This window comes from Vespa mandarinia, chromosome 14 (genome assembly GCF_050613455.1).
Source record: "Vespa mandarinia isolate Hongniang chromosome 14, ASM5061345v1, whole genome shotgun sequence".
Classification (NCBI taxonomy): Eukaryota; Metazoa; Arthropoda; class Insecta; order Hymenoptera; family Vespidae; genus Vespa; species Vespa mandarinia.
Window position 1 is genome coordinate 73,312 of NC_140823.1, and position 25,277 is coordinate 98,588.

A 25,277-nucleotide genomic window follows, 5' to 3' on the forward strand; every position below is an offset into this window, starting at 1 on the left:
ATAGTTTGAGTTGTAGTTAGAATTAAAGAGAGAACATGGGGTTTCTGGTTGATTATTTATAGGATAAACAATTTCAATAACCGAATAAAAATCCATATGTATCTTACAGCTATTTTTTGTAAACTGATTTGAATTATTCTTCTTTGTTGTTTCTCGTTTATTGTCTATTACATTTCTTTGTGCTTTTGTCGATTGCTTTAAGCTTTGCCTTGTTATTTGGGAATACGAATATTTTCTTCTCTTATCTACCTACGTATATGCACTCGTATTCTATGTTTATTCAGATAAATAATTTAGTAAAGAATATAAAAATATATAGAATTTTGAGATCTTATAGAATATAGAAATGTTCCGGAATTTTTTTTTATAATTCCCAGGAATATTCTTGCAATTTATCACGTGAGACATTTGGCGAGTTATTTTACTGAATTGAGGGTAGCATGTGAGTTTCAGTCCTGTTGTTTCAGACTTGCGTAACTAGATCTTGAGGCCTTTTTTAAAGTCTTCTTGCTGTATTGTTGTTGTAAAGAGTATTGGGTAACGGTTTAGGGTGGTTTAGGGTTCTTGATTTATATTTGTCAGACATCCGCTGTATCTCCTTTGATACTGCTGAGATTTGTAAATCTTTACGTAAGTCCTCGTTTTTGACATACCATGGCGCGTCTACAATTGTGCGAATTATTATTAATTGCATAGCTTCCATTTTGGAGATATGGCTTTTAGCTGCCGTACCCCATAACTGGATGCCGTACATCCAAATAGGCTTTACTATTGTTTTGTATATTAGTAACTCATTTTCTATACTTAATTTAGATTTTCGGCCTGTTAACCAATAAATGTCTTTTCTTTTAAGTTTAATTTGTAGTATTTTTTTTTATGAATGTATTGTTTCCAGGTTAGTTTAGAGTCAAGGTACAAACCCAAATATTTGATTTATTTTGTTTGCAGTATTTTATTATTGTGTATAGTGATTGCTAGTACTTTGCTTTTGCGAAGGGTGAATGTAATGTGATTGCATTTATTGTAGTTGACTTTAATTTTACTATCTATCAACCATTTTTCAAGCAATTTTATGTGATTTTACAAGATTATAGTTGCTTCTTGTGGATCTTCGTATGTGGCTAAGATTGCAATGTCGTCGGCGAAGGTTCTTAATATAGTGCCTTGCGTTGTCGGGATATCCGCAGAGTAGAGCGTATAGAGATACGCAATACGCTTCCTTGTGGTACACTGGCAAGTATTACTTGTACAGCTGAGTGCGAGTCTTTAACTTTTACATAAAAAGTTCTATTGTTTAGGTATGATTTAAGAAATAGATAAATTGAAGTGTTGTTTTATAGTTTTTAATAAGCCTTCATGTTATACCTTGTCAAAGGCTTTTTATACGTTTAAGAATAGACATATACAGTATTTCTTGTTTTCCATAGCAGTTGTTATTTGATTAATTAATCTGTAAACCTGTTCAATTGTAGCATATTTCTCTCTAAAGCCAATCTAGTGATCTGGTATTAGTCGTTTTTTATTAATTATTTTTTTAATTATAACTAATATTACTTTTTCTAAAAGTTTGGATAGAATCGGTAATAAGGAAATATGTCTGTAAGAGGATGGTTCATGAATACCTTTATTCTGCTTAGGCAGCATTATTATTTCTGCCAGTTTCCATGAGTCAGGGAAGTAATGGAGACTAAGTACGGCGTTAAATATTATGGTAATTATTCTGATAGCTTTTTCTAGGAGTTCTTCATTTACTTTCCCACTAATGAGATCAAAGCCTAGAGATTTTTTAGCTTTTATTATATTTATTAATTGCTTTATTTCTTTTTTTGTAGTCTTGTATATCAAGTTGTTTTGATCTTCGCTTTCAGTACTATCGCATACGGTTGTAGTATTTACTGTCGTAACCATACTATTTGGCTGAAGAGTTTGATATAAGTGGTTAGTAAATGTCTTGGCTTGTTCCATGGACGTCTTTGCCTAAGATCCGTCTGGTTTTCGCAATATTGGAGTCTGCATTATTGGTCTTTTTAATTTTTCTATTGCCTTTCAGAGTGAATAGTTTGTATTACAGTATTCTTTTGTCATTATTTTAACCTCTCTTGTGAGTAACCTTCATTTAACTGCCTTTTATTTTCTTCTGTTTTATGCCTTTGCCATTTGTTTGTAGCTTTTCTTTTTTGTTTAATTTTCTGGAAAACATAGGCTGAGTGTGAACAGCTCATTTTATTTTCTTGTATATTAGAAGTAGATAACCATGCTGACTCTTGAATTATTTTTGTTATGTACTTCACAGTATTTTCGATATGTTCTGATGTTTTCAGAAGGGTTTTGCAATATAATTTTTCGTCAATAGTTGACCTAAATTTATCCCAGTTCGTATTTCTATTATATAATTTGGATGTAGTTTCTATGTGGATTGGTTTTGTAGAAATTCTATCAATATAGGTGTGTGATCAGAGTTTAGTTCTGTGCTTAAAATTAATTTGAAGTGCGCCTTTTTCAGTCCTTTAGTTATGGCGAAATCTAGAAGATTTGGTAATTTGTTTGATGCTGCTGACCAATAGGTGGGTTCCCCGGTTGATACTGATATGATTTCGAGCAGTGTTTTACCCCTAGGTGATGTTCTTTTTGACCTCCATTATTTGTGTTTATCATTGTAGTCCCCTACTGTTATAAATTTGTTTCAAGACTTTTAAAGAAATTTGAATATTGCTCTTGAATAATTTCATGTTTTGGCGATGAATATATAACCGATATTTGTGTTTTTCTAGTTATGGTTTCTAGTGCAATTGTTGTTGCTTGTAGATAGTCAAGTGAGGTGTTGGCATATAGATGGTGTTTCATATTATTTTTAATGATAATTGCAGAACCCCCGCGTGCTTTTCCCGATGGGTGCTTGGTATCATATATGCTGTAGTGTGGTATTTTTATATAATTTTTAACTGTAAGGTTGCTTTCTGAAATTGCCATAATATCAATGTTATATGTATAGATGAAAATTTTAAGTTCTTAAAGTCTTTGTTCTAATCCGTTGGTGTTCCAAACAGCTATTTTGATTGATCCATTCATTATTTGTAGGTATTCAAGAATTTTGTTAAGAGATCTAACATGATAGTTATTTGATGTGTTTGTTGCTGTAACAGTGATGTTTGTGTTGAGAGCATGTCTGTTATGAGTTCTGTATTTTTAACAGATTGGATTAAAGTTGTTTAAGTTCTGTATATTCGTTTCTAGGAGAATTTCTTGACCAAGAAGAAGGTGTTACAAGGTCAACAACAACAATGTTTTGTTGTTGCAAGGTCTGTTTGGCTGTTACTTGTGCATAGGTTCTGTTATTTTTATAAAAGTGTTTAGTATAGTTTTAAGAAGTGTCTATTTTTGGATTGTATTCTGTGGTATAAGGAATATAGTTATTGTTAGTTTCAGATAGTGTTCTTCGTCTTAGTGAAGGAAATGTTTTGTGTTGTAGTTATTTACGTACCAAACAGCCTTTATAGCTTGCTGGATGATTACTTTGGCAATTAAAGCACTTTACGTTTACTAGTTTACCCTATTGTGGACAAAATGTAGTTAAGTGATTACCTGTACATTTAACACAAGCAGGTAACCTATTGCAGTAATTATTCGTATCACCGTAGGTTTGGCAGCCATGGCATTGAGATATGTCACGTTTCGGTCTTGGCGAATTTAATTAATGTGTTGAGTAGTTTTTCCATGCTGTATATGTTCTTGTTATTATTATTTGATTCAAGTTCAATAGCAAATAGAGGTAGTGGCAGTTTAGTATCATATTTGACTATATTATTAATCGACCTAACAACGTGTTTATGTTGCTTGAGTTCGTCAATGATTTTCTGTAAATTTGTTTTTGGATGAATTCCGCGTAGAATTACCTTATAACTTCCTTCATCTTTAAGTTGATAGGTATGAAAATTTGCGTTTTTGCTTTTTAACTTGCTTATTACTTTCCTATAGTGATCCGAGGATAATTACTGAATTTTTATCTGATTATCTTTGAGTTACTTTAAAGTAAAATTGTTGTTACCTGCTTGTTGCACAAGTAATTCTATTAGCGGTTCAATGACTTGACTCTGAATGTAAATAGGAGAAGCTTTATTTTCTTCCTTTCTTTTGGTGTTACCTGTTAGTGTAGCATCGGTTTCAGAGAGGATACTGTATGAGTTGTATATAGGTATATCTTGTAGCCACATTTCGGATTGATGGAACGTGCGTAAATTTTTCATATCTGTGATTGTATTAATTTCCTCTTTTTGCTAGTAGATAAGAACTCAGCTCGATAGATGGAAGCGTTAGTAGATATGTCGATATCCTCTACTTCGTTATTTGATGTGTTCCGTATGGAACAGATGTCTCCCAATTTTGAGATTTTTAGCATTATTGATGGTATATTTAAGCCAGCAGCCATACGATGTACGCTTACTGTCTCAGCGCAATGAGATAATACATGATGGAACAGGATTATGCACATGGGATATTAATTAAACAAATCTGTATCGTTTTGTTTTTTCTCCTGTGAGACAAGAAGCAGTGTTTATTCAATTCGACAGGAATCGATACATTGGATCGATACATCGATCAAGATGGCCGAAGCTGGCCTTGACTATAAAAGCGGTGGGAACTTATTATTGTTCAAATTGAGTTTACAGTTTCTCAACACCCCCACACAAACGAAAATGACAAAAATATATAAAAATAATCTTTCAGCCCCATTTGGAATTTAAAGTTTTGCAGCTAGGGTCCAAATGACCCTTTAGTTAGTACATCTGCTGCCATTTCCTTGGTTGGGATGAATTTTACGCTAATTTTCTTCTTCTCGACACATTCCCGAAGGAAGTGATGCCTAATGTCTATGTCTTCGTCCTTGGACGATATCCAGTATTTTTTGCCAGATCTATAGCTCCTTTATTATTACAAAAAATTGTGACTGGTAAAACAGCATCAGGGTCCAGCTCTTTGGCTATTACACGTAACCATAACGCTTCTTGTGCCGTTGAAGATAGCGCTATGTACTCGGCCTCCGTTGTGAATAACGCTACTGTGCGTTGTTTCTTACTTTGCCAGGATATAGGTCCTCCTTGGAAGAGGAAGATGCTTCCAGTAATCGAATTTCTGTGGTCGGCGTCGTTCGCACAGTCAGAGTCGTTGTAGCCTTCAATTTTTCGATTAGCTTCAATGTTAAAGACTAGTTTCGTGGAGAGAGTTCCCTTCAGATACCTAAATATTCGTTTCACCGCTGTCCAATGTAATCTTCTTGGGTCTTGACAGAATCGATTAGCTAGGCCTACCGCGTATGCGATATCCGGCCTTGTTCCTTGGCTGGCATAGAGTAAGCTACCTATAGCTTCTCTATATGGAATTTTTCTCATCTCACTCGCCTCTGCATGAGACATCAGCTGGTTTTTTTTGGTTAATTTTTGGTTTGGATCGAATGGCGTTGATACAGATTTGCAGTTTGCCATTCCGAATTTTTCCAGCATCCCTCGAATTAAGTCTCCTGGTCGATGTATAGTTAGCCCATTTCCTTGTTCCTTGTGATACGGATACTCAAGAGGTGTCGTGCCTCGCCGAGATCAGTCATCTTCTTCTCTTCGTTCGCTTCGATGAATTCTTTTGGCGGTCTAATGTAAATCTTCTCTTCTAATTCTCCATGCAAGAGAGCAGTAGTGACGTCCATCTGGTCCATCTTCAACCCGTCCTTTACAGCTAGGGCGCATAGGAATCTCACAAAAGCATACCTGACCACCTGGATAAATCGTTATAAATAGGTTTCTTGGAAATCTATTCCTTTTTTTTGGCTACAACCTTTCACGACGAGTCGAGCTTTACGTCTTTCAACCTTTTTAATCATTTGACTTACTTACAGCAGGTTAACTGAGTTTTCTGGTACATGAAGCACATTGAGCTCTGTAATCTCTTGTACGCTGTTACTCGTTGGAATCTCCAGGCTCATGTACCTTATCAATCTTGCTGACATACCTTGTTTGTTCGCCATAGTAACTTTCGCTACTGAGCATTTCTTCTGGTTTCTTAGTCCCTGATCCACCGCCAAAAAATTGTTTGACGCACACGAGTCGACATACCAGTTTCTACCGTTTGTTCCCATTGACGATAGGAAAGCCCAATACGCTTTACTTTGTGTTGGCACTGTCTTCTTTTCATTTTGTTCGCTTGTATTTGTTTGTACGGTTGGCTTTACTTTACATTTACTCGCAAAGTGTCCTGTATGTTTGCACCGAAAGCACCGTACAGCCTTCGACTTCATTTTTGTCCCGCCTGTGTAGAATGCTGTGTTGCTGCTCGCGCCCTTTACTCTTTTTGTTCCCTTGACGTTTTGTAGCAATTTTATCTTTATCGAGTCTGCGGATATTGCTGTCCCAGATTTTTCCAGACCCATAATCATGGGGCAGTATTCGTCTGGTAGTCCTGTCAGAAGCAGCGTTCCTACCCACTCGTCTGTCACCTTGAACCCTATGCCATCAAGTTTATAAGCAGTTGTTATTATAATGTTTACATATTCCTCAACATCTTTGCATTTTTGTAGTTGAGTAGTTGCTAAGGTCCTCAAAAGGCTGACCTTCTGCGTCAATCCCGAGTCTTTGTAATTTTTCCCATATCTCTTTTGCGGTGGCACACTCCTGAATGTGTGCATAGTTTATATAGTCTACTGATAAGATGAGTTTTGACTTAGCCTTTGTTGCCCTTTTTTCATCAGCTACGTACTGTTCAGTTCTCAGTACGCACCCCACAGGTCGTCGTGTTCCAGCCACGCTTGCATCGCAAATTTCCATGTTGGGAAATTTTCTCTTTCTTGCAGCTTCTCGACTAGTTGCGTTACTTAATTTGAACTCGACATCCTTGACGGTAACGAAGATCATAGCGAATAATGAATCATTCCATGAGAATAATAAAATTCTTCTTTTTTTTCACACGTATCTCACACGTTACGCGGTACGAATAAGAAATCGTCCTTTTGAGGTTAGATCACCCACGTGATATGAAATCGCCTTTTGAGGTTAGATCACCCACGCCTTGTGTTGTAGTCTCAACAGACACTGATACCATAAAAGTAAAAAAATATCGATGTTGTCCTTCACGCGCGATGTTTTTCTTTATGTTCTTTTTATTTAATTTTCACGTCACCTGGGCCCATAACCTGATGGAACAGGATTATGCACATGGGATATTAATTAAACAAATCTGTATCGTTCTGTGTTTTTTCTCCTATGAGACAAAAAGCTGTGTTTATTCAATTCGACAGGAATTGATACATTGGATCGATACATCGATCAAGATGGCCGAAGCTGGTCTTGACTATAAAAAGGGGCGGGAACTTATTTTTGTCCAAACTGTGATTACAGTTTCTCAACATCTCAAAATTTCATCATAAATGTTATGAAAATATTATGAAAATGTTATAAAATTTGGCGAAAGTTAGCTTTAAAATAATTCGATGAAGTATTCATATATTCTTATTTTATTGATATCATGTATTTTAAATGATTTAATATAAGACTAAACATGTTTTTTTTTATCCATTAAATATGCAATATTTTAACTAGCATAAAATTCTTTCGAATATTCTGCCTTTGATTTGAGAATTGTTTCATCTACAAGACTTATAATTCAATCTGCCCACAGAATGACTGTTTTTACGTTTAGCATTTCACAGTTATCTTCAATTTTTGCAAGTATATAATGATATTATTAAGATTATATTAAACGTTCCTGAGAAATTTTTTCAGGGTCTACCAAATATCCTCTTGATGCAGCATTCGAATAATATTCTAAACAATCTACAATTGGTAATAATCTACGGGAAATTGGATCACCTAGGTCATACAAATGTTTCATTAGTAAACATATTATTCAAATGATATAAATACAAAAAAATATGTTCGATTGTTGTAAATCAACTATATTGCCAAAATAATTAAATAATCAAGAATATCTATACCTCCGCGAAGAAATTGTTCAGTATCAAAGCAAATAAGCAGTTTTTTTTTATTATAATAGGCTGTAGTAATAACATTATCATTTCTTTCGATTGCAATGATCACAGGTTCACTTGGCCTAAGTACCTCCACATTGACTTTTGCTTTGATTTAATTTGTACTTTTAAAAGATGCTTTTTTTAATATCCGATAGTAATAATTCTATCTTAATGATAAAAATTTAATTACCTCATCTGTTAAATGGACTGTAGCATGTTTCCAATTAATATGAAAGTTATATAATACCGTATATTTAGCAAGATCAATTGGTTTACATATATCTATTCTATTTGTATCTATAAAGCTGATGTAAAGAAAATGATAGATACCGTCTTCTTAAACTATAATGGACGAAAGCAGGATACAAATTGCTATAAATATATAATCAGAATAAAAATAATCTAAAATAATAAGAAATGTTATTCTTACTGATGTCCTTTATAATAGGGTTCGTATTCGAATCTAAGATAAAATGGGTTATCTCTAGTGTTATATCCAGTTCCCACATAATTTTTTGTTTTACCATAACCTTTATTACCTGCGTCATGTTTATCTTCTCTTGTATTGTCCTCTCTACCTCTTCTTGAATAATTATAACATAAAAATGATACTATCTTTCAATTCTATTAATTTCATATAAAACTGCATTTTCAATGAACGATTTTCCAAATTGATAAAATATAATAATTACAGGTAATATACGTTTCTAATTGATTTTCAACATATATCTAATTTTAATAATAACATAACAGTATTCAAAATCGCAAAGATTTTAATTCGATTTAACTATATATCCAATGAATCTAATACATGCATGAGTACCAAATTAAAAAAAATTTTTTTACATCTCTTTTTAAGGTTAACAGGAATAGGTTAAAGATTTGACAATACTAGTAGGATAAACTTCGTAACATGGATAATGCTATATTTCTACCATTTTTTTCCATTTTCAACTTAACAAGTAATTTTCTTCGTAATTATTATTATCTAGAGTGTACTGTTCACTCAAAACTATATGCTATCAAAAATACATTTCACACGGCTAGATGTATGTTTGCACATTCCTTATGGTGGGGATAAAAATTGAATATATGATTTTCATTGTACTGATTAGCATATATATATATATATATATATATATATATATATGTATATATATATATATATATATATATATATGTATATATATATAAACATATATATACAAACAAAGGTATACATATATTATAGTATTTCTACGTATAATCTGGAAAGAATGGATAATGGTTAATAGGTGCGGTATATAACTGCAAATTTTAAACAATAACATTAGAAAAAATATTGAATAGGGCATGAAAATATAATTTGCATTTTATTTAATGAAATAACATATTTTACGTTACAGATTCTCAGAACGTTTCTTTAAGATAGTGTATTCCCAATTACTTTATTCTCGGAGTAAAATTTGAACCCTGTGCTAGAAGTGCTAGAATTATTGGTGAAGATGCAAATAGAAGGGTATTTGAAAATTAATGATGATATATATGATATGAATAATGGTAATATATAATGATGATATTATGACGGAAAACCAATCTGGCTTTAGAAAAGAGTACTCGCGCGAAAGGGCAAATCAAACTGCGACTGACGAATGGAAATTAATAGTTAGCAATGGAAAAGTGGTGAAAGTAATTTTCATGGATATTAAACGAGTGTTTGTAACAGTGTACAGATTTCAACAAGACTAATTTCAAAACTGTAGCGATATGGAATTAGAGGAAAAGATTTAGAATAATTAAAATCATATTTAAATAATAGAACGCAGCAGTTCCTTCTCAACGAATAGATGGTCACATTAATTAACGCTGGGTATGGAGTGCCACAAGGATACTGTATTGGATCCAGTATCTCATTACTTATTATATGCATAAATGACGTAATCAGAATATGCTCCGGTAGATGTAAAATAAAAATATTTGAGGATGATACATTAATACATATCACTGGAGAAACTAATATGCAGTTAGATACGGAAATGAATAAGGCATTTAATATAATAGAGGAATGAATAAATATGAAGAAATTGAAAGTGTATGGAGAAAATATAACATACATGATATTTGGGAGCGTAAGAAAAGAGGTGAAAGGGAACGCTGTATTGAAATTTTTATTTGAATTAAGATTGAACGTGAGAGAAAACAAAATACTTAGAAATGATCATAGATGGTAAACTTAGATTTAAGGATCATTTATCTGTTATTATAAGTTAAAAAAGATGGATAACTAAGATCAGTTCTTTAAATAGAACACGAAATTATATATGTTAGCATATACTAAATATATTATGTATAAAAGGATTTTACTAATTAGACAATTAAGTAATAGTTTAGATAACGAAAGCGGTAGGGATAGATGACAGGTAGGAGACATTCCAATATAATTGCACAAAACAAGGAGTGGAAAAATAGAATTTGTTTTACGTAGGAACTGAACCGTGTAGTGCCTTAAAAAAACAAAATAAGACAGTGTTAGAGGATAAATCGATTAAAAAGAATGACAAATAATGATATGTACTATAATGTTATATAATGATTAATAGAATAGTTTAGAAAGATAAACCAATCAACCAAGTCTCTCTTTCTCTTTCTCTCTTTCTCTCTTTCTCTTTTTCTTTCTCTCTCTCTCTCTTTCTCTCTCTTTTTCTTTCTCTCTCTCTCATTCTCTTTCTTTCTCTTTCTCTCTCTCTTTTTCTTTCTCTCTCTCTCACTCTCTCTTCCTTACACGAAATTATTAATTGAGAAAATAAATGAATAAGATCTATAAAATTATATAGATCTATAATATTATATAATTGCTTTTTATATTATTATTATTATTTTTATTAAGTAGTTACATCATGGCATTGATACGGAAGGGACGTATCGCCGTGAGCTCCGCATTTCGTGCGGTTTTTGGTGGTTTGTTCCACTCTATCGGCAGAAAGTTTATATCTTGCTTGTAAATTGGTGGGCGGTGAGTGGGTGGTGATAATAATCGTGATTAGAGATCGAACATCTATTGAGTTGTTTGTAAAAGTGTGTTCGGTTTTATTGTCGAGGTTTTGGACGCCATTACGTGTTAATTGCGCGAGCTATACTCTATGGCTGGACGGCAGACTCGACTGCCCACCGGGACTCATGCAGCGCTATCTACTCTAAATTACGATGGCAGCGCCGCCGTCAGCGCAAGTGGCATCTACTACTACGACTAATAATGCGCCGCCTTTTGTGGTTGGCTTGCGGAGTCGACCATGATCTAGGTGGTAGTGGTATGAATTATATCTAATTTTTCGCACCACCGGTGCACGAGTGTCGCCCTCATTGGCAGCAATAGTAAACGCGGTTAGCGAGTTCTACATTATCCACGGCTATACTTAAAAAAAACAGGGCTCATCTGGCACGAATGTCAGTACCCTGTAAGGGCCCCAAGCCAGGATTACGGCAGGGCCACGAGGACTAGCGGGTACGTTGACACTGCCCGAAAGGGATGTGCTGGATGATACGTAAAGCGCAGTTCTCGTGGAAACTCCCGGCGTCAATGCGTAACACCCGTGGGAGTGTCGATGTCGATGAAGGAAGTAGGTGAACGGCAAGGGCAGATGCTTCATTCCCGCCCTATAGCCAAAAGTTCTCGCAACAATGGGGATAGTTGCGAGGGTGAGCACCCACACTTCCACCCCCACTTCTACACCCACATCCTGAGGCACCGTGTTCGGAGACGGCCTGGCACTCTGGAGTAACAATGTAATTAATGGAGAATCGAATCAAAGAAAAAACAACAAAACAACAAAACATTTCAATATCAACTGGAAGTGACATCGCTGCTCAAAACGACAATAACGGAGGCTCTCAGCCTGAGAAGAGGTCACCACAAGATGGAGAAATAGAGAAACTTGCACAAGCGAAAGTCCTCCTTGCCAATATGAGGGCGGCTTTGACTAGACAGCTGAACGTAAACAATGCGATTAAGCAAGGGCTCTCAGAACTGGAGGAGATCATTGACAACCTCGAGTTCATGTATAAATCTCGAACAAAGGTCAATGAGGGAGCGAGGATCCTCGTCCGAGTCTCTCAGAGCCCATGGGCAAACTCTGTAACAGATGCTGGCGCAGTTAAGAGAGTAGCCACTAGCCAGCCGCAGTTCCCTGAAGAAAGCCTCAAAAGACCAAGGCAAGAGGCGACGACGACCGAAGCCCCCAAGTGGACGGAGGTCGTCAAGAAGAGGAGAAAAAGGGAAAAACCCGTGAAGAAGGCAATGAAACCCCACAGGAAAAAAAGAAACCAAGCAAATCGGAGGATCGAGATAGGGAACGATGCCGGACGCGATCCTCCTGAAACCTGCGCAAGGTAAAACCTACGCAGACGTAGTTGGAGCTATCCACCAGCGCATCAAGATCTGCGCTACAGAGGTAGACGTTAGATCGGTCCGGTAGACCAGAATGGGAGGAGTTCTGCTCGAGCTCAAGAGGACTACTCCAGATATCAAGGAAACATTCGCAGAAACCCTGAGGAAAGAAGTAGGAGACACGAGCAGCATCATGGAATTGGTCCCTAGAGCTATGTTGAAGATATGGGACTGCGATTGCTGCACATCGGTAGCAGAAGTCCAGGAGGCCCTAAAGAGGACCCCGCCAGACTACTCGGGGAAACTTGAAGTCAAAATGACGCACCCCAACGCGGGAAAGCAACGGCTGGCCCTTGTCAAAATAGAAGAGGAAGCAGCTGCGAAGCTTTTGAAGTCCGACTGAGTGCTGGTCGGCTTCGTCAGCTGCAAAGTCAGGTGAGGAGCAAAAGTAAGGCGATGCTACCGCTGCCACGACTATGGCCACCATAATGCCTCATGCAAGGGCCCTGATCGCAGCAAGCTTTGCTATTTCTGCGGCGACACGGAGCACAAGATCAAAGACTGTAAGGTCAGCGAGCCCACTTGCTTCTTGTGCTCCAAAAGCGCTGCTGAATCCAAGGAACACTTGGCCGGATCAAGGGCGTGCAAAGCCTTTCAGGAGTTCTTTGCAAGAGCCAACAAAAAAATGAATGAGAGTACTGCAGGGTAACCTCAGAGTAAGAGCAGAAAGGCGCACCACCTTATAACCCAGCTCTGCTCTGTGAAAAAAACTGATATTGTTCTAATCAGCGAACAGTCCCAAGACAGGGCAGGAGCAGAATGGTACGCCGACGAATTGGCCACCGTGACCATATGGATACCAGATCCCCGACAGATACATGTGTCGGATCAAGGATCCGGATGCGGTTACGTTTGGGTGAGAGATAACTCAATGACTTACGTCAGCGTATATCTCACCCCGAACGACCGGATCGACGACTTCCAGACCAAACTGGACGATCTGGAAGACGCGCTATGGGGAATGCAAGGGGATCTCATTGTACCTGAAGACCTCAATGCCAAAGCTCTCGAATTGGAGGAGGCTAGGCCGTACTCCAGAGGAAGACGAATCGACACGATGGAGGTCGTGTCGAGATGGGAGATAGCAGTACTCAACACAGGCTCGACGTCAACCTTTCGAATGCCTGGCTACAGGGAGACGATCCTAGACGAATCTCTAGCCAGAGAACACTTTGTGGCAAGAGTCATAGGTTGGCGAGTGATCGAAGTTTACGTAGGGGAGCTACTCAGGGCCACATCTTCCATGCGGAACAAGAGAGCTCGAGGACCAGACGGCCCTCCAGCGTAGGTAATGAAAGCCGCCGCGCAGAGTCACCCTGAGCTCTTGTTAAACATATATAACATGTGCCTCAGGGAGGGCATCTTCCCCGCCCCGTGGAAAAAAGCGAGACTTGTGCTCATAAGCAAGGGCAAGGGTCCAGCAGATGCCGCTTCGCTATACAGGCCTATATGTAAGCTCAATACAGCTGGCAAGCTCCTGGAGAAGCTGCTTAGGCCACGACTGCACGCGGTCGTGAGGGCGTTCTTGCTGCATGCCAGTATGGATTTCGATCCGGCCTTTCCACCATCCACGCAGTCCAGGAGGTTGTCATGACCGCTAAAATGACGGAGCGCGGGAATCATCTATCTCGCCCTTTGTGTCTGCTGGTACCTTAGACGTGTGAAATGCCTTCAACTCAGGTGGGACTTGGCAATGGAAGCGCTCGAATGTAATTTCAGTGTCCCGGAGTACCTACTCCGAATACTCGGGGACTACCTGAACGAGCGCTTCCTAGAATACAGTACTGGCGATGGTCCAAGAAGCTTGGAGTTAACATCGGGGGCAGCCCAGGGCTCCATACTGGGACCGGATATCTGGAATATTTTGTACGACGATATCCTACGTATGGCAGTCCCTGAAGGTGCTTTCTTGGTTTGGTACACAGATGACATTGCAGTTGTCATAACTGCAAGGGACACGGAGGAGGCACAGCTGCTGCTCAACCAGGTCATGCGCAGTCATCTCCTGGATGGAAGACCACGGGCTATCCCTAGCAGCTCAGAAGACTGAGATCGTGCTACTTACGAAGAAGCGCATCAACACCTTGCGCAGCTTCACTGTAGGAGACCCGACGATCCAGACTAAGTCGGCTGTCAAATACTTAGGAGTAATGCTCGACAGCAAGCTCAATTGGAGAGCATATAATTAGGGCAGCCGACGAATGTAGTAGCCTCGCTTGACACACTCATGGCCAATGTCAGCGTTCCCCAACCGTGCAATAGGCGACTACTAATGCGCGCTGCCGAAGCAGTGATGCTGTACGGCGCGGAAATCTGGGCCGAAGTGCTGCGACAGGAGAAAGGTGGCGGGGGAAGCGGGGGGTCGACTTCTACTTCACACAATTCTTGACAGGGCATGACCTGTTCTGCTTATACCTCGCAAATATGAGGAAGGTAACAGACGGCAACTGCCTCTATGACGACTCGACTGCCGACGACGCCCACCACACGTTCTTCAAATGTACCCGGTGGAGCGTCGAACGACTCGCCTTGGAGCAGGACCTCGGAGACATCTCGCTAGCGAACGTTGTCGAGAAAATGCTCCAAGGTCAGGAGGAGTGGAACAAAGTGGCCTGGTACGTCAGGGTCATCTTGCGCAGAAATCAGAAGGAGATGGGCAGTCCATAGATGCGCCCCTAACCTTGCTCCAGGCTCTTGCCCCGTAGAGCCGAAGGGAGAATCCCCTAAAGGGACCTGATGCAGTGGCGCCATCCCGACGTAATGCCACATGGCGGTGCCGGGATGGTTTCACTAAGCCACTGGGATGGCTATGAGTTTAATCGGTAGTGCCTATTCCAACGATGAGCCCGACACTCCAGGGATTTATAGGGGACCCAAATGGTGAAGGGTTCCTTTGGCGGGCGGGGTCCCTGGTTTAGTGCGTAAAGATTGGCATTCTCAGACAGTCAAAAAAAAAATTATTATTATTATTATTTTTTTTTTCTTTTTTTTGGTATTGTTATTGTTCTTATTATGGTTATTGTTCTTTCGATGAGACCTGCTAATGACGACGTGGCAATTTCAATTCTTCACACTTAGTTGTTTTCTCTTCCGTTCCCTCCAATATTCCTTCATCTTCTCAATATGCTGTTTCTTTCTGTCCTCAGACCACTTCACACCAGGTTTCTTCTTCAATCTTCATTGAAATCCTTCCATACTTAATACCCTCTTTCTAAAAATCTCTCTGTCTATAGTTTCTTCTTCACTCTTATTATTTCTTTCTAGATCTTTCTTTACCTCTTGAATCCAGCTAGTAGTTGTCTTTTACTTCGAAAGGTACATGAGTTTCCTTTCTGTTAATTTGGAATCATCAATTCTGTAAATATGGCCCAAAAGTTGCAGTATTCTTTTCCTTATCGTTTCTGTTATGCCTTCTATGTTTCTATATATTTCATCATTAGATCTTAATTTCCATACTTCTGTTGTTTTCATTGGACCTAAAATTTTCTTCATGATTCTCCTTTCTATACTTCTAGTTTATCTAATCTGTAATTTAGTACCAAACATTCACTAGCGTATAAGCATTCCGGTTTCACTAATGTAGTGTAGTCTCTTACTTTAAGATTCTTAGATAGACACTTTTATTATAAATATTCTTAGTGTTACCATACGCTTTTTCCATCTTGCGTACCCTTCTTTCTACTGCAGATTATTCTAAACCATTTTCTTGAATTATTTCTCCCAGGTATTTGAATTTCTTTACTTTTTCCACTGGACCAATATCTGTATTCTAAAATTTTTGAGCGTTCTTGATGTTTGTAATAAATTTAGTTTTTTCTACGGAGATTTTCAAACCTACTTTTTTGGCTAGTTCTTCTAAGAGATTGATTTGTGTTGTAGCACATTTTAGGCTGTCTGACATTGTAGCAAAGTCGTCTGCAAATGCTTTTTTTTTCTTTTTGTTTCGTCAGGAGGAAAAACCTTCATAGGCCCTCTGAGCCCGGTACTCAGACGAGTGTTGGATTCAATTTGCCTGAGAAATCTCTCAGGTTCGGATCGCTTATCGACTAAAAAATCTTCCGATCCTTATTACTAACAGACAGAGGAGAGAGGTGTGCGTTATCGCGCATAAGCGTATTACAAATTCGCCCAGTACCCCTCCTTGGTGAGCAAGGCCGGTATTCGTCTTGCTCCTATTCATTCATCTCCATTTATACCAATACGGCGCACTCGACAGGGGCCCACGAGCCCCCGGAGACGCAATTACTCCCTAACCATATATATTGACCCGATCGCCACCCCATGGTGCTCTTATCAGGCCCATTCACGCCCGTATACAAACACTCACTCCTAGAGTGAAGCCGCCTGAGCCGCTCGGAGCCTTGCCCCGAGGTGGCCGCACCGGAGCTACTCTCTTATGCGGCCTATCGTTCGCACTCCTGTCCATATACACACCCACACACTCACTCATACATACTTCTTCTTGCGTCCGTTCTCTGCGCCTCTCAACTTCCTCCTTTGCACGTATGACCCGCGCTGCGAAGGTCCGGAAGGCCGCCCATCCCCCCGGGACGGTCATGATAATGTAAAGGCGGCTACCCGAAGGTGCCTAACCTATGCTTCCTCGCCCATTTAGGCATACGCAACAAAATATCGTCCTCCTAGCCCCTCTTGTCGTTCGAGTGGTACCTTCGTACCTGATGAGGTGGTGCCTTTCGGCACCTTTGGGTGAGAAACCATGCGTCCGGTGCAGGACCTGAAAAAATCCCAGGACCCGGAGGACGAACCGGGAGGACAATTTCGCCATGTACCATACGGTACATGCCCACGGGGAACCGCGTGGAGGTATGCCCCGTCGCTCGGCCTAGCGACGTCCCGGCTATAGCACGTCAGCATTTAATAGAAGAGCGCGCGTGGACGCTAATCTAAGTCACATACTGATCGTGCCCCGAAGACCTCGAAAGGAGTTCGGATTATCTCCGGTGGCCGTGTAGCCAAAACCCATAGGGGTAGTGGCTTTTCGGTGCTCCTTGTTCTCGACACCAGGGACTATCTACCCACTGTTCGAAGGTGTCGAGGGAGCCGGCGCACCGGAACCCCCCGGGACGGTCAGGGAGATTCTGACTATCACGGGGAGGGTTAGCTGCCCTCCCCCATCTCATCGATCAGCTTATTCCTGGCATCCGTCCACACCGGGCAGTCGACTAGGGTGTGCTCCGTCGTATTCTCATTCCCCCCATAGTGGAAACAACGTGGGGAGGGAATCTTCTTTATCTTATTTAAGTACGCCGAGAAACCGCCATGGCCGGACATCAACTGTGTGGTGTGAATGTCGTTCCGAGAGAGGCCTTCCGATCCACTCAGCTAACCATTCGGCAATAGTCGCCCTTGCACGGACTCCCGTTGCTGCTGGTGTTTCTACGAGCTCAAGTTCCTCAGACTTCCACGCTTCTATTGCCCTCCTTCTGGCAAGAGCACCTAATACAGCCTTACTACACGGGGGAACAGATTCCTCCGCGTCTCTAACAGCTGCATAGGTCTCCGCCAGCCGGGGTGCCAGATGAGCGTGAGAAATAATCCCCGCAATCATCATCGCCGCGTGGAAGGAGACCGTTTTATAAACACAACACACCCGGATCGCCACCTTCCTCTGGAGGCTACAAACAGCCCGCCCAATCCTCATGTCCTTCACAACGGCGCCCCACCACACCGGCACCCCATAAAGGAGCACCGAGTGGATCACGCTGCCGTAGAGGCGTCACTTCTTCTCCCCCGGTCCGGAAGGAGCCTCCCAAGGGACCGGAGGATACCCTCCGCTTTAGGGATTAGGGCCTCAAAGTGGGGTCTGAACGACATTCTTGAATTTATTTCTATGCCCAGGTATTTAACGCTGGTTCTAATTTCAACGCAAACACCTCTATGGCAAATCTAAGCGGGCGGGATATTCCTGCGTCTGCAGAAGGCAGAGGTAGGGAAGGCCATGGCCTCCGTCTTTTGCGGCGCCACTTTAAGACCCAATCCCTCGATCTCCTCCACCAAAATGTCCATGTCCCACTCAGCGTTCATGATAGCCTGAGGCAGGTCCCATCCCGATGACAGGAGGACCATGTCATCTGCACAGCAGACAACACGGGATCTACCTGGCATCGGGTTTTGGAGGACATTGTCATAGGCAATGCTCCACAACGTAGGACCCAAAACGGATCCCTGTGGGACCCCACAATACACCTATTTTTCCACTGCGCGTCCATGCCTTTCTGTATATGCTTTGACGCGATTGTCTAAGTAACTCCTGATGATGCTCACAAGGTAGCGTGGGAAGTTTTTTCGCTCTAACGCCTTAACAATAACGGCCCACAGCAAGGAGTTGAAAGCGTTAGAGATATCCAGACTCACCAGGATAACGACTTTCCTGTCCCGTATCGATGCCTCCACAAATTTTTTAACATCGAGACGGCATCTACAGTGAATCTGCCCGTCCTAAATCCATACTGTAATGACACCATGGTTCGAGTCTCCTCTAAGTAGCTGTTGATCCGGCCAACAACTACACGCTCGAATAGTTTCCCCAATTCGCCAATCCTGCATATGGGTCTATATGATCCGGGTGAGTCGGGGGGCGCGTCCCTTTTCTTTTTGATAAGGACGAGCTTCACTATCTTCCACGTTGTCGGGAAGCATGCGGAGAAGCACTGCGCCAACCCTTTCTCACAGTGTGTCGACGCAGCACCCACAACCAGACCCGGTATCTCATCCAGTCCAGGAGCCTTCCTCCTTTTCCTTTCCTGGCGACAGCCAAGACCTCCTCCTGTGAGAGTAGAGGTTCCAGCAGCTCAGTTCCCGGTCCTCTTGGGAATAGCTTAGAGAATATATTCTCCAGTATCCTATCTTCTAGGGTTTCAGTTACTGGTTGGGCATAAGGCCTAAGTTTTCCCAAGACCAATTTGTAAGATCTGCCCCATGGATCATCCTCTATAGAGTTCAGCAGGTCCCTCCATGAGTTCTTCTTGGCTTCTTTAATAGCCCTAGTCAGTGCCCTCCTTGCGTCCCTTCGAGCGTCTTGGCACCGCACTATTTCCTCCCTGTTCTTCTTTTTCCTGGCTCTAGAAAGTTTCCTTACTATGGTCATCGCAACGTCGCTAAGGTTCGTTACATCGTCCGACCACCAGTAAGTACTTTTACTACCACGGGTTTGTCCCCTCACTCAGGACATGGCCATGTCGCATGCTAGTTTCAGTATAGACTGTGCCCACTTCACCTACCTGTCCGCACAGTCCGCACCGGCCACACTCCCCTCGCACAAAGTTCCACCCGTCCACTCCTCTGAAATGAGAGTCGCAATCAAGTAGTCCTCATCCAGGTAGTTGACCTGCCATCGAGGGGGCTTTTTATGTTGTGGGCGAGAATTTCGGACCCCTGTAGACTCGTGACTATAGCTAAATCTAACATTTAGGTGGTCCAACAGGAACTCAGCTTCATCCACCCTCCAGTCCGAGAGGCGGACGCCAGCTGCCGGCGTGCCCCACGTTAGATCTATAACACTGGACCCCTGTAGTCGAAGGCACGTGGGATAGCCAACCTGGCTCAGCAGACCCAGGTTCATTCTATTGGCTCAGATGCAGAGCAACTCATCCCTACGGTTACTCCTGCCTTCCCATCTGCTGAACCGGGCATTAAAGTCGCTAGCTACCAGCACTGGGAGAGCGAGGAGTGTTTCTAAGAGCCCATCAAGGAGTCTATAAAACATGTTAATGTTCTTGCTGGGAGGAAAGTAGGCCGAAACTACCAGCGAGTCCCCCATTTAATGGTTACGTAAAAAAGACCCCGACGCATCAGGCTACAGGGTCTTCCAGTATCGCCCACAAGCATCGCGGAGTGTGAAGTCCCTCCTAGGGATGAAAACCACCTCTTATCCCCAGGAGGAGCCCATCATGACTCCGCAATAATCGCAATCTCCACTCTGTCCTCGTGCATGCGCTGTACCAGTAAGTCCTGCGCACGGCGTGCGTGGTTTATATTTATCTGTAGAACAGCAGAGGACATTGTCTATGGACCCTCTGTTGCTTCTACACCTAATGAGGTGCCCGGTTCACCTTGTTCCACCTCCATGTCTTCATGCACTCCTCTCTTCTTGGTCACTCTCACTGTCCTCGCTGCCGTTTTTACTGCGGTCTTATGCGGGTCTTCCCGGATTATCTCAGGGCCAACATTTGGTGCCCTCCCGAAAACTTTGTCTATCCATTTTCTAGGAGACACTACCGGGCACTCCCAAGAATCGGCATGGTGGTTGGTCTGCTTCTGGCCAGCGTCTGCACAAACTGGACACTCAGGTTTATCCGTGCATGTCTTGGCCAGGTGACCCGGCTGACCACATATATAGCATAAGTCTGTCCTAGGCTTTATGGCCGGGCACACTACAGCAACATGTCCTCGTGCCAGGCACCGGTGATATCAGAGGAGCCGCTGCCTGAGTCCGTGCACCCTCACTGATGTCCAACCCATGTTTATCCTGCCTCTCTCCAGGGCCGCCCGGATGGCGGGCACCGGAGCCGAAACAGTGGCCTCACCTAGTCTACCCCTACCAATTCTTACTTCCCCTACATTAATGAGGTTGGAGTCCGTTCCGGAATGCACCTCCATCAGCGCGTTCTTGATGACGATCATGTTGGTTACCGCATCTAGTCCTACCAACTTCATGTTGCTTGTGCGCAGAGGGCGAGTATCTCTTGCTCCCGGGACGACATTCATCAAGGCCTCCGCCATCCGGTCTGCCTTCTCATTTGCCCTTTTCGTACCTGTCATATAAAGGCACCCGTGAGACCCCTTCTGCATGACATGCTACCGATCCCCAAGTCTTTAATGTTTATGTTCTCTCTGGCCCGAAGGAGTGCGTCTCTGTACGTTGTCTCTTCGGCACAGAATAGGGAAATTGCAGCGACTTCCCTTTCCCTTTGCACCCTCTTCTTTCTTCCCTGCGCGCTACTCCTCCTCTTTCCCCATTTCCTGGGGCCGCCTGCTCCCGCAAGGATTGAGGGTCGTTGTTTCCCTTCTTTGATGAAGTCAGGGGGGGTGCGTTCGCTTCTTTCCTCTGGACTCGTCTCCTTTTCCGACTAGTCATCTCCACAAAATTCTTCTGCGGGATTAGTGCCTTACTCGCAATTACCTCTTTCGCACGGGGTAGAGTGGTCTCAGCACGGAATGTGGAGCCTTTGTGTGGCCCACCATCTTCAGTTGCTGCTCAATTCGAAGTCTGCTGCCGCTGCTCCTGCGACTATTACAGCATACTGCAGACAGCCTCCGTCAGCAACCTCACCGACTCGATTACCTGCTGTATTTCCGGAGTCGTTGTTTGGCTTCTCTCAGCAAATGTGTTTACCGATGCTTTCTTCGTATCTTTTTTGAGACGAGCAACTTCATCCGTCTACTCACTATTGCGCAGTTCCAAAATCCTGAGTTCTGCCTTTAACTGCGCCATGGCCTCCTTGGTTGAGGGAGGATCCCCTGCTCCAGTTTGAAACCTCTCGAATAAGGTTTTCAATATTTTTAGCACATCATTATGGAAGCGTTTGATCTTCCCTGAAACAGAGCCATTAATGTTGGTGGATGTTCTCCTCTCATTATCGGCTACTAGAGTATGCTTCGTGCCGAGTTCCAGTAGTCTACAAGTCTCCACCTGAGTCAAGGGAGTCTCTGCCGGTATTTCCTTGTTCCACCCGGTCATGTCTACCCTCAACTCCTCTTCCTCTGAAGAGTAGATAAGGGACCTCGCACGTTTGAACGTTTTCTCCAAGATTGGTGACTTCAAGTCGGAGCGCTGAATGTTCTCCACGGCCCAAGCAACCCTTTGCCGGTCCTCCAATTGGCTTTCTTCCCTTCCTAACCTTCCTGGCGCAGTAGGTACACCGCAGGCCAGGTCGGTGTATCTGTGGTAAGGGCTACCTGTGGTGCCCTTCCTGATGCAGTATCCAGAGATTGCCTACCCTGAGCTCCTGGCAGTTGATGGTTGACGACGACGGGTGGCCTGCCCTACCACCATCTGACACCGCCGTGGCGTGAGTGTCCTTCCCACGCCCGCTGATACTTTTAGCTGTACTGTCCATAATTATAAAATAGTATTAGTGGGAGGCAAGCTTCCCAAAGGAAAGGAAAGGAACGAAAGGAAGTTAGAGAGAGAGAGAAAGAATAGAAAAGGATATGACAGAAGAACAAAGAAAGGAATAGCCATACAAGAACATTCACACACCATTCACGCAGTCCCTTTTAGTCGCCTCTTACGAAAAGCAGGGAGTACTGTGGGAGTATTCTACTACCCCCTGTCCACAGGGGGAGGCTGCAAATGCAAGGCAACTTATTGCTATGCCTTTGTCTTTTCTCCACAATGTTACTGGCGAAATGTTATGTTGTTGCTACGGTTATTATTATTATTGTTATTATTATTGTTATTATTATTATTATCTTTATTATTATTATTATTCCAAGTATTATTATTATTATTACTGCTACAGTTTTTATTGTTGTTAATATTATTTTTAATTTTATTATTATTTTTATTGATATTATTATTGTTATTTTTACTATTATTTTTATAGTTATTATTATTATTACTACTATTATTATTGTTATTATAATTATTATTATTAATTTTATTCTTATCATTTTATCGTTATTATCGTTAATATCATTATTATTACTATTGTGGTTGTTACCTGAATTATTGTTTTTACTATTATAATTATATTTAAATTATAATCAGTAATATTATTATTACTAGTATTATTAATATTATTGTATTTATTATCACTAATAATGTTATTTTTATTCATGTTATCACTATTATCTTTCTTATCGATATTATTGTTGTTATTATAATTAAAGCCGTTCTTGTCGTTATTATTGTTTTTATTATTATTATAATTATTGTTCGTATCGACATTATTATTACGTTTATTATCGTTATTATCCACATTAGGGTCACTGTTACTATTAATATATCCGTTGTTATTTTTAATATCGTTATTATTTTCATTGTTATAATCATTATTATAATATTGTTTATTATTATTACTATTAATATTATCGTTATTATCGTTATTATTATTATTCTTCATATTGTTATCTTTTTGATCGTACTTATTATTAGTATTATTATAATTATTATTGACTATATCGTTATATTTATTATTATTATTATTATAAAGATTGTTTTTATATTCATTATTATTACAATTTTATCGTTATTATCGTTATTATTATTATCTTTATTATTATTTTATTATTATTATTAGTATTATTTTTAATATTATCATTATTGTCCTTATTATTGTAATCGTTATTATTATTTTTATTATTTTCTTTAATTTTGGTATTATTACAATTATTATAATTAATATCATTATTATCGTTAAACTGTAAATAATATTATTATATCGTTTTTATAGTCATTATTAATATTATTTTTTTTATTATTATTTCTATATTTTTTATTTTCTTTATTATTTTTATTGTTTTCGTTATTATCGTGATTATCTTATGTAATACCATTATTATTTTTTTTATTATTTTTATGATCGCAATTATCGATATTATTATTATTATTATTATTACTATTACACATATTATTTTCGCTGTTATCGTTATTATTTTTACTATTATTATTATAATTATTGTTATTATTGGTTTAACTATCATTATAACTATTATTATTATTTTTATTATTATCTTATTATTAACGTTGTTATCGTTATTTTTTATTTTTATTATTGTAATTATTGTTATTATTATCGTTAATGGTCGTTGTTATCGTTATTATTATTATTATTGTTAATTTCCTTATAAATATTATTTTTATAATTATTACTATTATTACCATTATTATCGTCATTATCATATTTAGTCTTCTTCTTTCTATTATCATTAACATTATTATTGTAATTATCGATATTATTTTTATATGTATAATTATTATAGTTATTATGGTTATTATCGTTATTCTTAATATTGTTATTATTATTATTGATATTATATTTATTATTACTTCTATTTTTATCGTTATTATCTTTATTATTATTATTATTATTATTATTATTATAATTATTTTTCTTTTATCGTTTTTATCATTATTACTATCTATATTATAATTATTATTATTTTCAATATTATCCTTATGATTATCATTATTATTATTCTCGTGTGGCGTTGCTATTCCCTTATAGGATGCCTCCCCAGGTGACAGATAGGGAGGCGTCTTACAGATATCCATATTACCAGGTATTCCAGGGGTGGACCAAAAATAGCTATGGGACGGAAACACAGAATAAGAAACTAATTAGAGTAGCATTGAGGAGGTAGATTTACGCTGCAGGGGAACGGAACCGCTGCAGTAGCGGCGGATGGACAGAGTGCCCTAGCAGGCCCGCAGCCGTCGTCATCTTACTACTGTAGTTCTATGACGGTATCTGTCTTGGCCGTCATCGGATCAGAAACCACATACTGCAACAATCCTTTCGAAAGGAGATCAAAGATCGTGCGAACACCACTAAAATGGCCGATTAAGGAGATATCTCAGAAAGAAAATAGAGTTAGGAAGAAGAAAAGAGCAGTAATAGTGGGTAGGCCAAATATGGAGGACTCCGGTAAAATCGTGCCGGAGTTGTCCTCCATCGATGATTACTTCGCGAGTACTAGGAAAAAAGAAGAAAAGGAATTAGTGAAATGTAAGGAGATACTGAAGGTCATTAAAAGTGTATCGGAGTGGAAAAGAAATATCAGTGTATTTGTCAAGAATGGCATCGTACTCTTGAGAGAAGCCCTGGATGTCTGCAAGACTCGTGGAATGCAACAGAGCTTTCCGAACGGGCTCAACAC

The 25,277-nt window shown here is 40.2% G+C and overlaps 2 protein-coding genes and 1 pseudogene across 2 annotated transcripts; all 3 read right to left on the reverse strand.

The window, feature by feature from the left end:
• Positions 1-4,868: 4,868 nt before the first annotated feature.
• LOC118449637 (uncharacterized) lies at positions 4,869-5,480 on the reverse strand. The gene has a single exon (XM_035884436.2). The coding sequence runs from the start codon at positions 5,478-5,480 to the stop codon at positions 4,869-4,871; it is 612 nt and encodes a 203-aa protein (XP_035740329.2).
• Positions 5,481-7,572: 2,092 nt separating this feature from the next.
• On the reverse strand, positions 7,573-11,637 carry LOC146872532 (large ribosomal subunit protein uL15m-like; annotated as a pseudogene).
• A 7,431-nt stretch (positions 11,638-19,068) lies between these two features.
• LOC118449638 (uncharacterized) lies at positions 19,069-20,016 on the reverse strand. Its single transcript, XM_035884437.2, has 2 exons — positions 19,676-20,016; positions 19,069-19,612 (listed from the first exon to the last, which is right to left on the reverse strand). Exons 1-2 carry the CDS (start codon positions 20,014-20,016, stop codon positions 19,069-19,071), a joined length of 885 nt encoding a protein of 294 aa, XP_035740330.2.
• Between the last annotated feature and the right edge of the window lie 5,261 nt (positions 20,017-25,277).

Bases quoted from the DNA above. Each gene is read 5' to 3' on its own strand.
- LOC118449637 (XM_035884436.2), bottom strand. From the start codon at position 5,480: ATGGCAAACTGCAAATCTGTATCAACGCCATTCGATCCAAACCAAAAA.
- LOC118449638 (XM_035884437.2), bottom strand. From the start codon at position 20,016: ATGAACCTGGGTCTGCTGAGCCAGGTTGGCTATCCCACGTGCCTTCGA. The intron at 19,613-19,675 runs GTAGGTGAAGTG...GTCCTGAGTGAG, and splicing joins GGTGCGGACTGTGCGGACAG to GGGACAAACCCGTGGTAGTA.